Below are 13,823 nucleotides of genomic sequence, written 5' to 3' on the forward strand. Positions count from 1 at the left end.
GTGTTCCAGCCTTTGGATTCAGGAAGCCTGCTCATGCAGTTAGTCCTAAGAGTGACAAAACTAAAATCTCAGTAGTCTTTGACTTGTAAAGATCTTGCCAGTGCTTATCATTAACAATGCTTAAGAACACTTCAGAAAGAAAATGTGGCACCCACAAACTTATCCACTGGCCAATTTGCATGACAGCCCCAGAACCCTTGAAGAGCTTTCTGAAAAAGCAAAACAAAAATGCTTAGATACAAAAAGATCTCCTCTTCCTTTATATTCTGATTCAATAGCTCTTGAATAGGAGGAGTGAGGGTGGTAGTGATTATGGTTGAGAGAGTCTCAATTTTCAAATGGATTGATTTAAATAAAATCAGACTTTAATGCATAACTAGGGTTAAGAATCACTGTGTCTGGCTTCTTTTCTATGCCTTTAAGAAGGACCTCTCAGCCAGCTGAAGTCAAGGAGATTCCATGATCTCACCCCTACTTAAAAGAAACTCAGAGCTCATCTCCTGCAGGTAAGCTGCTGTCCTGTATCCTAGCAATAACGTAACTACAATGAATTGTGATAGCTCAGATGTGTCCAACTTGTCCAACTTTCTCCAGCCAGAACACTCTCCTCAAATCACTGCCATCCATCTTATCACCCCTACCTCCAGATTAGGGCGAGGAGCATTTTAGAGACTGCCTACTATCCTTTCTAGTTGGGATTTAAGAATATATGCTCCCCAGGAAGCTATCATCTCAACATTTGACCAAGATAAGCCTAGGATAGAGATGATCAAGGTTTCCCCTATCCCCTTTTCAAGCTCACAAAGCTCAACTTAAACTTCAGACACAGCATTTCTGGGATTCACTAGCCTAGCTACACGGTAGGGATCCCAGCTGAAAATCAATTGGTTCTCCAATTTCTACTACTTCTGTCATTTTATTCACTATAGGTTTTCCATTTTTCTTCTTTAACCAAATGCAGAAAGCTAAGTTTAAACTCTGAAACTAAAGCAATTTTTATGTGGGTTTAATAAGGGAACATAATAGGATGGTGGTTATGATTAGGACGGACAGGTTTATGATTGTCCTACTGCCACAACCTCGGCAAATTAAGAGTCTCAGTTTCTCCTTACTTCACAAAGTCATGAGGATTCTATAAAAGAATATATATCAAGTGCCTAGCATGGATAGCAGATAGATCGCTAAATGGTAACTAGATGGAACTTGATAGCTTCTTACGCCCCACCCCCCTGTCCTTAAGAGAAGCCAGAAAGAATTAAGGGCACAGCACAGTTAGGGGGCAGGGGAGAGTAGCAACACTGTTAAGTGATGCTATAGACTTATTTGAATCTGAGTAAGCCTAAAGAGAGAGATATAATAGTTAACTTTGTGGTAGGTGATAATCACCTTTACTGGGTTACAGGACCTGCCAAATCTTCCAACAGAACAAAAGAACCAAGCCAAAACTCAGTTCAAACAATATGGTCAGAACACTATAAGCTGTTTTGGAATTCATCACAAGGAAGAAATACAGAAATTAATTCCCCTTTACTTCTATCTGGTTATCAGTCACTTCAAAGATTTGACCTGTTTTTCTCTTTCACCCAAAGAAAGTGTGTTAGTCGCTCAGTTGTATCTGACTCTTTTGCGACCCCATGGACTGTATCCCGCCAGGCTCCACTTTCCATGGAATTCTCCAGGCATGAATAGCAGAGTGGGTGGCCATTCCCTTCACCAGGGGATCTTCCCCACCCAGGGATTGAACCTGGGTCTCCTGCACTGTGGGCAGATTCTTTACCATCTGAGCCACCAGGAGTCATTTCCACCAAATAACTGTGAAACAACACTTCTTGAAGTTAGAATTCATTTCAGCACTGAATGCATGCTTAAACATTTGAGAATGAATAAATGGTTAATTGCTAACATAAGAAAAAGGGTCTTCTTTATACAGTCTCTTCTAAGCCGACACCAAGGGTTTTATTCTAAACTATTAAATAAAATACCAACTAAGAGTTTGCCAGTCTTTGGAGAAGAACTAACGTGTGTGGAAATGACTAATCATCTCTGCTTTAGCTTCACTAAAATGCTCAAACCATCCCATCAGTCTTTTACCATAACAAAAACGACACTTTCAGTATCCTCAAAAATTTTGCCACCTTTAAACTGGTTCAACCCCACCTCAAACCTGCTCCCAAGTATTACCTGTGATGCACGTAGGAGGTGGGTAGGGCTGCTTTCTATAGAGAGCTTACAGAATACCAAGAGAGGATTCTGTTACTGTTCAAAGAGGCTTGACAGAGTTACTGGAAACTGGTTTTGTGCTACTGACCTCAGGGTTAGATGCCATTACCAGATGGGACAAGGACGAAGATATGAACACGCCAAGACATTAAAGCAGCCTCTACCCTAGAAGACACAGTAACTCAAAATGTCCCAATATTTTGCAGAAAGTAAAGTTTACAAAAAGCTCATTTTAGTGTTTTATCCTCAAAAGCATTAAGATTACTGTACTCTAAAACAAAACTGTATGTATCTGGTGTGAGTATTTTTTCTACTATTACAGGAATTTACTTTGTCATAAAAGGGAAACTAAAAACAAACAAATCGACACAGTGGAATATTCCACTAGGGAGCAGCAGAAGCTGGAAAATTTCTCTAGCATTCTCACATTAATGAGAAGCCAGGAGATAGCAATCACAACCAACATTAGGGACCAACTAACCATCAAGGTTCTACACAGGGCAAGAAAGTCCACTTCTTATCTTTCTTGGCCACTATGCAAGTACTTTTCAAATAAAACAAAAGCCACAGCCTTCCTGTTAATCTTCTTTCTAATATACACATGAGCTTCTGGGGAAGGATTTAGAAGCTAGTTATTTCCCTCACCAATGATGCTCATTAAGAACAAACTTGTTCAGTACCCAAGTTCTTCCAAGGTAGACTTGCAAACAGCATGCCTGTTCCCTTTTATCTTTGCTCTCGGGTCTCTGCACATCTGCTCCCTCTAGTAAATTGAAAATCTCCTTGGACAAGAATCCTCCTTTCAGAAGAGAATAGGAGATGTTTTTATTCAGCAAAAGAAAAATGTTTCTATTCAGCAAAATCAAAGAGCAAGGCAGTGTGGCATAATAGTTAGGACCAGAGGCTCTGGAATCAGGAAAGTGGGGACAGATAGCATTGCCCCTTGTTAAGACTGTTGTATTAGTAAAGCTACTTAATCTCTCAGCACTGCAAATTTTTCATCCATGAAATGGCAGTAATAGCTTTTTTCATAGCGTCGTCGTGAGGAGTCAAAATATATGCTCTTCAACCCATCTTCAGGAAACTAATTTCATTGCTTGATTAAAACTCAATCTTTCTTGTCCATGAACTTCTAACCCTGTCTTTCCTGAGGATCCTTCTTGCTTTTAAGTAGAGACATAAAAGCCAGAGGAGGCCAGAGAATCGGATGGCCAGAAAGGAGGAAAACTTTTTTTTTTTCTTCAGTAAAAAGCTAAAAATATCCAGAGGTATTAAGAAATTAATGTTTGGGGATCAGTACATTTTCACTACTTGCAAACTAGTGTTGGGACTGTCAAACTCTGTCAAGCCAACTTTACCAGTGAGACACATATATGCAAATACTCTGCACTATTTCAATACCCTGACAGCTCACCAACTATCAACCAACACAAAGCTTTTGAGTCTAATTTTAGGCTAACTGGCTTTTAATCAAGAATGAATGTCAATGACCATTTCAAAGCTGCAGATCAGTTACAGCTCCACTACATCAGTGTATCAAAGATACTGTATCAGTCAAACAATGCCCAAAGTAACATTCTGACAACATTCACCTGCCTTATCTAGGAAATCTGCCCAAGTAGTTAAACAATCTCTCCATTTTTTACCATGCCCAATACCTCATTTAAGACCCAAACAATCTGCCTACACCCCCCCCATCAGCATGTACCCTGCTGTTCTGAGACCGGAAATGGTTCCCATCATCACTCCACCGTTGTGTGTCAGACCGTTTTCTCACGGTGCTGCACAGTGCTTCCCTGAATGTGTAAATACCCAACCTACAGCAGATGTTTGATGGAGCTTATAAGCTGACTAGTTAATAGTAAAAATGCATCTGTGGGCTTCATTTTTCATATACTTAGATGTGAAACTGGGGAAAAATCTAAGTTAGAAGGCCACAGACATCGAGAAAAAGACAATCTTCTATTTTGACTAGATCATTCTTTTAAAGGAAACCTTAAAGGATAAAATGAAAAAACAACTTCAAGGGTTAAAATAAGGACAAAGTGACATGTAAATACTTATAGAATGGGTATTACATACAAATTAAGTAGCTAAAAGAGAAACAGCACTGGATTACAGCACAGAAAGCTTGATCAATCTATCAATGTGAAAGAAGCATCTGTTTTTATCCTTGTATCCACAAGAAAAACAAATAAATTATGGCTGTTTATCAAACTCAATTACATTTTAGAAGAAGTGAGAAAAAGAGCAACCACGCTTTATCTTGATTCACTTAGATTCAAAGAAAAAGATACCTGTTCACAAAGGGGGATGGGGAGGAAACTTTCATTACTACCTAATAGGCAGTATTAAGAGGAAGCTGTTATGATAGGGAACTTCAATCATCATGCTCTCTGAGGACAGTTGCCCACAGAAAAACCTTGTAATTTCCAACTTGGTGGGAAGAATCTTGAACCCCCTCTAAATCCTTTCTCTTCCTCACTAAAAGAGCAGGCTGCTGCAGACACTCCTATAGAATGTATCCTAGGAGAAGGTTCTATCCTGAGATCCCTGGAGAACAGGGTGGACTCAAAAAATTTCTGCTGCCCAAGTTCAGAGATGGATGGTTCCAGCAGTAGGCCTAGGGAAAAAAGGCAAATTTCTCCTGACTCTAAATAGGGCCTGAAGCCATTTAGCTCTGCTGCAAAACCCACATTTTAAGTTTTCCCACAACCAAACTCAAAAAAAGGGCCCTCTGCTAAAAGGGTCCAACCAGTGTGTGTGTGGGGCAGGCGGGTAGGGAGGACACTGGAGACCTATACTGCATTCTGCCTTAAACAGTATTCTAATTAGGTACTCTTGCTTACCTAGGAATGTGTCCAGAGCAAATGTTCCTTTCCTGGAAGGATAAGTGTATCTGCTATTACAATAAAAAGTCTGTCAGGAGTTGAAATTCAAAGAGAGTAATTGTTCATTAGGTTCACAGTGCATAGAACACCATGCCAGAATACAACGGCTGTTAGGACTAGTTCTGAGTTGAGGCAGGCAGCCTAATACACTTGGAGTAGACTGAGGACCACCACCACACCCTATCAAATATACTCTTATCTGTCCCTCTTCCCTTTACCACCTCAACAGGCCCAGACATGTTGGTGGCATCTATATTTTGACCGCTTTGTGGGAAGTCACTGTAGTTTGTGTTCTACATTCATCTCTTCCCAGGAAATTAAAAATATTCTAATTCTTGACTTTTCTCTAGTGGGTTCTTTTACCCGTATAACTATCAGAGACAGGAAAGGCAGGGAAAGCCAGAAGAGAGGATGAAAAACATCCTATTTAAGAGCCTGAATATCCTGGTTATCAGTATGAAAGACGACAAAGTATCATTCTAGTTACAGCCACCTGTAACTAGGATGTGGAGAACTAAAAAAATAAAACCACCTGAAATTCATCACTTTGAGACCATTCCAAGAATCCTTTAGGTGAATGTTCTACTAATCAACAACTTCCACTTAGGGAAGGAACCCAAACACATTTACAGTTTAATTTATTCAAATCATATAAACAACCTGTTTATATTCTATTTAAAAAACCCATTCATCGATCTCATAAAAATACTAACTTTTAATTCAATATAATGTGAGAAATTTTCTGGAGATTTTGGTCTGTCCCTGGCTTTTAGAAAGCTCTTAAAAGCCTTAGAATTTCCTGAGATGGGGAGTGTTTTTGTTATTATTCATAAGGAGTCCCCAAGGAGCATACCTGAGTTTATGCCAATGAAGTGATTAGGGTGGGGCCCCTAGGCAGAATTAGGATGGACCAGTCTGCAGAAAGACCAAGTTTTTTGAGGGCTGAACTTTCAGCTCCATTCCCAGACCTATGGGAAGAGGTAGTTGCAGAGTAATCTATATAAAATTCCTGAACAAGATTTAATGAACTTCTGGGTTGGTGAACTGGGTTGGTAAACTCAGGTGGCATGCTCCAGTTTCACAAGGACAGAAGCTTCTGCACTTGGACCCTTACAGACCTTGCTCCATGTACCACTTCATCTGGCTGTTCATTTATATCCTTCATAACATCCTTTGTAATAAATCAGTTAACATAGTTTCCCTGAGGTTTTTGGACCCTTCTAACATATCATTGTACCCAAGAAGTCATAGGAACCCCCAAGGCCCAGGCTTGCTTTGGCATCATATGTGTGGGCAGTCTTGTGGGACTGAGCTTTGTGGGATCTGATAGTAACTCTAGGTAGTTCAGAATTGAATCCAACTGTAGGAATACCTTTTTGGTGTCCAGTGAGATTTGAAGAACTGCTTGGTGTGGGGGAAAAAACCCACACAGCTAGTATCAGAACTTCTCAGAGGAGAAAAATTGTCCCATCCTGCTGTGCATCCTGTGTCCCCACTCCCACCCCTGCCCATATATATCTGGGGGTAAGAAAGACAGTCATGTAAAGTCAGGCAATTTATTTCCTTCAAGGTATCTACAAGTTATTTTTAACAAAAGCTTAAAAAATGTCCCCAAACCACAGAAGACTCAAATGAAGCTTAGAAACTGCCCTAATCTTTAAACATGGGTTATCTGACTGAGCCCTGATTATATATGAAATATATGATTCCCTGCAGAAGATAAGTGAAAAAAAAAATATTCTAATACTCACAGACATAATTTAGTCCAGATTTACCTTGTCCATTCCCTAGTTATATTCACCACCGTCCTTGCTATAACAGGCTCTGGTTATGATTTTATTACCTGAAAACTACACAGCTTCCAACACTATTTCTGGGGCTACCTCTCGCAGGCTCAGAAACATTAAACAACCTAAATTTGCTACCTACCTTTCTTCTACATTATCTTCACCTGATTCAGTTCCTTTTTGAAAATATCTACAACCATGGTTTCCATCCACATGGCCCTAGGTCGAGTTTTGGCTTTTGTACACATCTGTCCTCATTTAAGCCAACTATGGAGAATACACCAAGAGCAATCATAAACCAGGAAGAACTACAATTAATTTTAAGTGGGACCTATGGATAGGAAAAGACTTAGCTGGTTTTTTTTTTTTTTTACTAGCATACACAGAAACCAACATTTCACCAGGCTTATACAAAGCTAAATATGTATGTTCCACCCAACATAAATTCAAATTATATGTATAACACTCCTTTTAATTCAGAAAGTATGGCAAAGAGACAATACCTCTTGTGAAGACTAAATGAAATAATATATTGCTTAATACTGTTTCTATAATATGCTAACTGCTTAAAAAACTAATGTGCTTAGAAACTTCACTCTGTTCAGATTTACTTAATCAGTGAGTCTATTTTGCAGGTGGTTTTCCTTCAAAGCTACATTACCTTGGGATCATATATCAAGATAATCACATATTGGCTATCTCAATTTGAAGATTACTCTTATCCCAGCATACCTTAAGAGCCAAAGTTAAAAACAAACCAATCTCTGATTCTCATGCCCAGAACTGACTGGGGCAGGGGCGGGGGGGCAGGAGAGGGAGAGTGGTGGAGAAGAAATCTTCATTTCCAAAACAATTCTACTAGTCTACCACTGTTTCACTATCTAGTACTAATAAACATGCTTGAACACAACCTGTTTTCTCCTGAAACCTACAACTTGCCCCTGCCCCTTAAACACCACCAGAAATAGATTCATTGTACCATCCAGTTTGTGCTTAAAATTAACAGTCCACCATGTTTCTCAATGACTATTTTAACATTAGGGAAAGAAGGAAAAACAATTCTCACTGCACATTATGATAATCTAATGAGTCTGACTAATATAACTCAGCCATAATACAATCTTGCTATTCTCAAAAAGAAATTGGTATATACCAAGAAACTTCTGAGTCAAAAAGAATATACTTGTGACTCCCTTACTGATACCTAGCGGTGGTCAAGAATTTAAATTTTCATGGGATCAGAATATAACCAAATCCTGAATAAAAGCAAAGTAGGACATGATTATCAACCACGTTGTTTATAGGACAGCTTAAACTTGTATAAAATGTTCAAACTTAACTACCACTTGCAAGAAAAGTTGTGCATAAGAACCTCATTTTTAGCATGCTTCAACTTTACCTAAGTTTGTTAATCAAAGGACAACAGCTTTTAAAAGCTTCAAAGAGGAGCTTAAAAGTTTCAGGTGGCTAGGTAACATGGCTAGGAACAAATTTAAGAATGAGCTCCCTCCATTAAACAGTAGAAAGGAATGCTGTTGCTTATTTAGCAGCAACAACAGCAATCTAGAAAAGTCATACTCAAGTGAAGGATTCAAGCAAAACAACAGAAGATGCTAATGAAACAAAAGAATCTGGCTAATTCCTGGTAGTGCATCATAATGCGTCATGATCTATTATATTATCCCTCCTGTACAGTGTTCTCACACTTGGGGAATAATTATTCATTCTACCATGTAGCATAGAATCATCTGTGTTCAAGTTCTGGTAAGATTATATTAACTATGTCTGAATAATTCTATTAAATTCAAAGAAAAACAAACCTAAGGAATGAAAAATAAGCTGCTACCTTCAATTCATACCAGAGAAAGTGAGCAAAAACTCCAGTAACTGAAGAGAACCAAACTTTCAGAAGTTTCACCCCGAACAGAACTGTCACTAAACTAATTGTTAAGAACAAAGCACAATGGCAAAGCTGTTAGCCTTGGGCTTCAATGGATCTAAGCATACTTTACTTCATAAAGCAGTAACTACTATGAGTTTGATGAATCCCATCATTGCAAATCTACCAACCAAGGACAAACCTGCACCAGAAACCAGAATGTCCAATTCATGTACTGAAAACAACTTTCAACATGGTCCCAGAAAAGTCACTCTGCTATTCTAAGAATGCTCAGACATACAAATATGTAACGTTCCAAAAACTTTTTTTTTTCCTTGCCACTTCCTGTAAGTAAAAAGTTTCTATGACTGGGAAAAGAACAAAATAAAGTGTGAGAGAATAGATACACCCCTGACACACTCTCCCCTAAAGAGTAACTTTTTTTTTACATTTTAAAAGAGCATATAAAGTTAGTTTTAAACTAGTTCACCCTTCCCACAGTGGACACATCTAACAGCTGCTTCTCAAAGTTTACCAAAGAAAACTCAAAGCCCACCCAATCCAGTTCTGAATTTCAACAATCATTAATACACTAGGCACCTCTACTCCAGGAGTTCCAGAGACAGGCCAAAAGGGAGCCTGTTCATACCAACAACCCCATAATTCGGATTTCTCCTGTATATACAGATACACAGCTGTCAGCCAAAACCTCCCCTCCGGGCGCACACATTCTCAGTTTATAGGTGGGTCCTGTAACAGCTAAAACCAGGAAGCTAAAGGGTAATTACAGGACTAGGAGGAAGTCATCTTGGGAGAATGGTAAAACCCAGAGAAATCAGAGGAAGTCAGAAAAAGGTTGTCCTTGACTACCTCTCCTTCCCGCCCCATCCAGACTTAATCCCACCCGGGTCTCAAGAAGCCCGGGAGGGAGAGGCCATTTTAATGAGGCTTGGCTTAAGAATGTAAAGGAAGGGAAAGAGGAAATCAGGGAAGGGCCTTTAGAAAGAAAGGCCTGGCCCTTTCCCCCAACAGCACCCGAGGTGGGTGGCAGCATCTGGAGCTCAGAAAAGGAGGTGCTGGATTCAGCGCCTGAGAGAGATACAGAAGTAGTAGTGGCCTACCACGAGGGGGTCGAGTGGTCCGAGGACCGGGAGCAGGACCCCCTAGCCCCAAAACGGAGAACTGCCCCTTCTGGGGCCAACGGCGTAGACCCTCGCCCCTGGGACTGAAGCTACTACCCACAGGTCCAGAAGGCGGGAGTTGGCTAGTGCCTGGTTCTCCTCATCCGGCCATGCGGCGCGGGGGCGGCCATCCTGAGGGGTCCCGGAACCAAGAGGGCATGGGGGGGCCCAGATGCGGCGCTCACCCGCGGGCCGCCTCCAAGCTCTTAATGAGCTTTTTGATCTTCCAGATCTCCACGTTCCTGTCGGCAGCACTGGGGTCGTCCGCCATCTTCTCGCCTCCTCCTCCCTAGAGCGGCCCGGCGGGGCCCGGAGACACCAAGACCACAGAGTTAGCGCCGCCGCTGGGGCAGAGCGGCCCCCTTCCTTGCCACCCCCGAGAGTCCCTCCTCTTCCCGCCCCGCGCGGCCCGCCGCGGTGGTAGCTGGCCTTTCCCTCTCCCTGGCTTACCTAAGGGCCCAGTCCTGGGCGGCAGCGGCTGCTCCTCCCCGGCGGCGGCTCCGCGGCGGCGGCTCTGACGTAGGACACCGGCTCCCTCTCTCCAGGCAGCTGCATGTGTTGCAATCCGCTCACATGGGGCCTGTGACATCACTTCCTCCGCCAGGGGCTGAGTGGTAGTCGGCGGGCGGAAGGGAGGGGGCCAGCGAGGAAGAGGGGGAGCTCTGCGCGCGCCGCGACTTTCCATTGGCTGTTTGGGCCGTGGCCTACAATGAACCCGCCGATTGGTCTCATCTGGGGCCGCGCTGCCTTGTGAGGTAGAAGCCGGGGGCGGGGAAATACCTCCTTCCTTCCGGTTCGGAGAGCAAAGAGCAGGAAGCGGGCGGAAGTAGATGAATCTCGCGAGAATTTACTCTAGTTCTGGCTGCCTAAACCGGGGGTGTTTCTTAAAGGGCAAGGCGCGGGGGTCGTTGTCTTTTCTCTCCCACCTTCCTGAGTGGAATGGACTTCTGAGGGTCTGCGACGCATTTTTACTCTCGAGCTGGGACGCGCGGTTTGAATTGCGTCTGAGAAGTCTCAAAGAAGCGCCTCACTGTTTGCTATTTCACAGCTGACGAAGCGCTTGGGCCTGCGTGCGTCACGGCTCCGCGGACTAGTGTTCAGACGCTCGGCCAGGGTGTCAGGATTAGGAAATTTCTCCCGGATAGTCCAGCACCCCGACACCCGCACGGGCAAAAGAAGCACGTTCCTTCCCGGCCCAGGGCTAAGAGGGGTTCTCTTTGGACCTGGAACTTTATGGGGAAGGGGAGAAAGCAGGGGCTGCCTGAGGTTGAAGGCATGAGGTATCTGATACCTTGAATGGTTTGATTTGAGCTGTGGAGAGTGAAGGTGGGGAGATGTTGAAGGAACGTGGGCAGCTGTCCCTTTTATTTTGGAGCTGTGGTTGGCTACTTTATGTCTCCACCTCAGCTGGAGTCATTCAGGTGTTTGGGCCCAAGCTGTGTGCCGGGCCCGGGTTTCCCGAGAAGAGCCAGACAGATAACAGTGCCTACCTTCGTGGTGCTCTCAGTTTAGTTGGATTTATAGCCGTCTGTGATTTTAGACGTTTGTGTCGTAAAATAATTGCACAAATGCGTAAGTACTTCAGAGGGGTGTGAGTGTGTAATGAAAGAGGAGTGAGTGAAAACTAGAATGAAACCAAGGGTGAATAGGAGTTTGTCAAGAGGGAGCATAACACATTTCAGGAATTGCAAAAGCTCGTGTGGTGGAGCAAGGTTAATAATTTATGTGAGATAATTTGTAGCTTAGACTAGGGTGATGACAGTACAGTGAATGATATTTGAGGGTTAGAATGGTTAGGCCAGGATGATAGGTTGGATGAGGAGGAAGAGCAAGAATGACTCCCAGAGTATTGAAATGGTTAGATGGGGAAGATGAGCAGATTGTGGGGGATTTTTGAAAATTTCTTCCGCTTATTAAATCTGAGATTGTTTATGAAATACGCCAGCGGTGGGTGCTCAGGTGGTTGCATTTGTGTGAGCTTTGAATCCTTTTTGCGGGTTATCTCAACTTTACACCTTGGAAATGGGGCTTTTACTCCCATTTAGTAGATTGGGAAACTCAGGCAAAGAAAAGTGAAAGGAAGTTGCTGAGAGTGAGGACACTGACTCAGGGCAAGTCTGTCCCCCAGCAAATGAATTCCCAGAATGGAATCGCTTCCATTTTGTAACTTTTACCATATATGTTCACTCATTATATAATAGGTATTGTACTTCTACTGTGTGCCATTGACTGTGCTTAGTAGTGGCCCTTCTGAAATAGTCAAATACTGCTTACTGACTGGGTGTCTGCTGTGTCCCTCCATTTTCCTTACTTCATTCTCTTTGCCCCAATTCCTTGTTTTTATACTAGTTTGCCTTGATTTTCTTTTCTTGCTCATTTTTTTTTTAAATTTTTTTTTTTCTTGCTCATTTTTATGTTTATAGTGTTGTTTTGGGCCCATGTTTGATGGCTTTACAGGTGTTCTAGACTAGCTCACAGGCTTGCTTTTTGGTTTTATGCTGAGGTAAGCGTGGTGACATCCCAGATAGAATTGCTGTTCATTTTTTGAATTAATGTTTATTGGAGTATAGTTGATTTACAGTGTTGTGTTAGTTTCTGCTGTACAGCAAAGCAAATGAGTTACACATACACATTAATCCACTTTTTAGATTGTGTTCCCATATGGGTTATTACAGAGTATCAAGTAGAGTTCCCTATACTATACAGCAGGTTATTAGTCAGCTCTTTTATATTGGTGCTCAACAGTGTCTACCTCTTTGCGACCCCATGGACTGTAGCCCACTAGGCTCCTCTGTCCATGATATTATCCTGGCAAGAATACTGGAGGGGGTTCCCATTTCCTCCTCCAGGGATTTTTCCTGACCCAGGGATTGAACCCTTGTCTCTTTCAGCTCCTGCATTGACAGGGTGATTCTTTACCACTGAGCCACCTGGGAAACCTCATTCTATATATATAGCAGTGTATATATGTCAATCCCAATCTCCCAATTTATTCCTCCCCTCTCCTTTCCCCTTAGCAACCGTAAATTTGTTTTCTACACCTGTGACTGCATTTCTGTTTTGTAAATAGGTTCATTTGTACCTTTTTTTTTAAGATTCCACATATAAGTGATACCATATTTGTCTTTCTCTGACTTCACTCAGTATGACAATCTCCATCCATGTTGCTGCAGATGGCATTATTTCATTCTTTGTGTGGCTCAGTAATATTCCTGCAACTTATTTCTTAGAATATTTTAAATCCAGGCAGTTTAACTGTAGCCCTAAAAGCTTATTTGCCAAGTTGCTGCAAGTTCACTATCTCTGTACTTAAGAGTTGGAAATAGAGCATTAGAGACAAAAGCTGACATGGGTCTCTAGTAGAAGAGATTTGGGAGGAACAGAGATGCTCTTCCCTTTGTCAAGGAGGAGTCTGTGACCATTGTCCAGGAGAACCTCCTGTAATATCAGTGATTAAGATTTTTTTCAAAATCCAGAATATATAGCCTCTCTAGGCACAGGTTGTCCTCTGAAAAATGAAAGATTTGTTCTTGATGACCTCGGAACTTTCCCCCCAGATCTAACATTAGGTAATAATTTTAAATACAGGGTATAGGTGACATTCCTACTAAATAGGTGCAGATTCGGGGGAAAAGAAAAAGATGGATTGTTTTGATGTTGAAAACACCTGTAGCAACTTGAGACTAAAGTGCTTTTAGGTACAGAATGAGAATTGGTTGCCAGTGTAGAGGCCAGTTTAGGAGTAGCCAAGGTGGAAAAGGTAAGGAAGAGATGGTTCTGGAAAGGTTTGCTTTGACTCTTGCTATGACTCTTCTAGAAGTCAGTGGATTTGTTAAAGAGAAGTCTGGAGCTAGGAAGTCTTAGG

At 42.0% G+C, this 13,823-nt stretch overlaps 1 protein-coding gene and 1 long non-coding RNA gene across 2 annotated transcripts in view; one reads left to right on the top strand and one right to left on the bottom strand.

Annotated features, from left to right (window-relative positions):
• Positions 1-10,564, bottom strand: part of ETF1 (eukaryotic translation termination factor 1) — a 26,092-nt gene extending 15,528 nt beyond the window's left edge. The window contains exons 1-2 of the mRNA XM_043912907.1: positions 10,409-10,564; positions 10,144-10,247 (exon numbers count right to left, since the gene is read on the bottom strand). Of these exons, the coding sequence (XP_043768842.1) occupies positions 10,144-10,229 (86 nt within the window). The 5' untranslated portion in view covers positions 10,230-10,247; positions 10,409-10,564. The remainder of the gene's footprint in view (positions 1-10,143; positions 10,248-10,408) is intronic.
• On the top strand, positions 399-1,530 carry LOC122700203. Its single transcript, XR_006342738.1, has 2 exons — positions 399-506; positions 1,403-1,530. It is a non-coding gene; the product is annotated as an uncharacterized LOC122700203 (long non-coding RNA).
• Positions 10,565-13,823: the final 3,259 nt, after the last annotated feature.

Source organism: Cervus elaphus, chromosome 9, assembly GCF_910594005.1.
Source record: "Cervus elaphus chromosome 9, mCerEla1.1, whole genome shotgun sequence".
In the NCBI taxonomy this organism is placed as follows: Eukaryota; Metazoa; Chordata; class Mammalia; order Artiodactyla; family Cervidae; genus Cervus; species Cervus elaphus.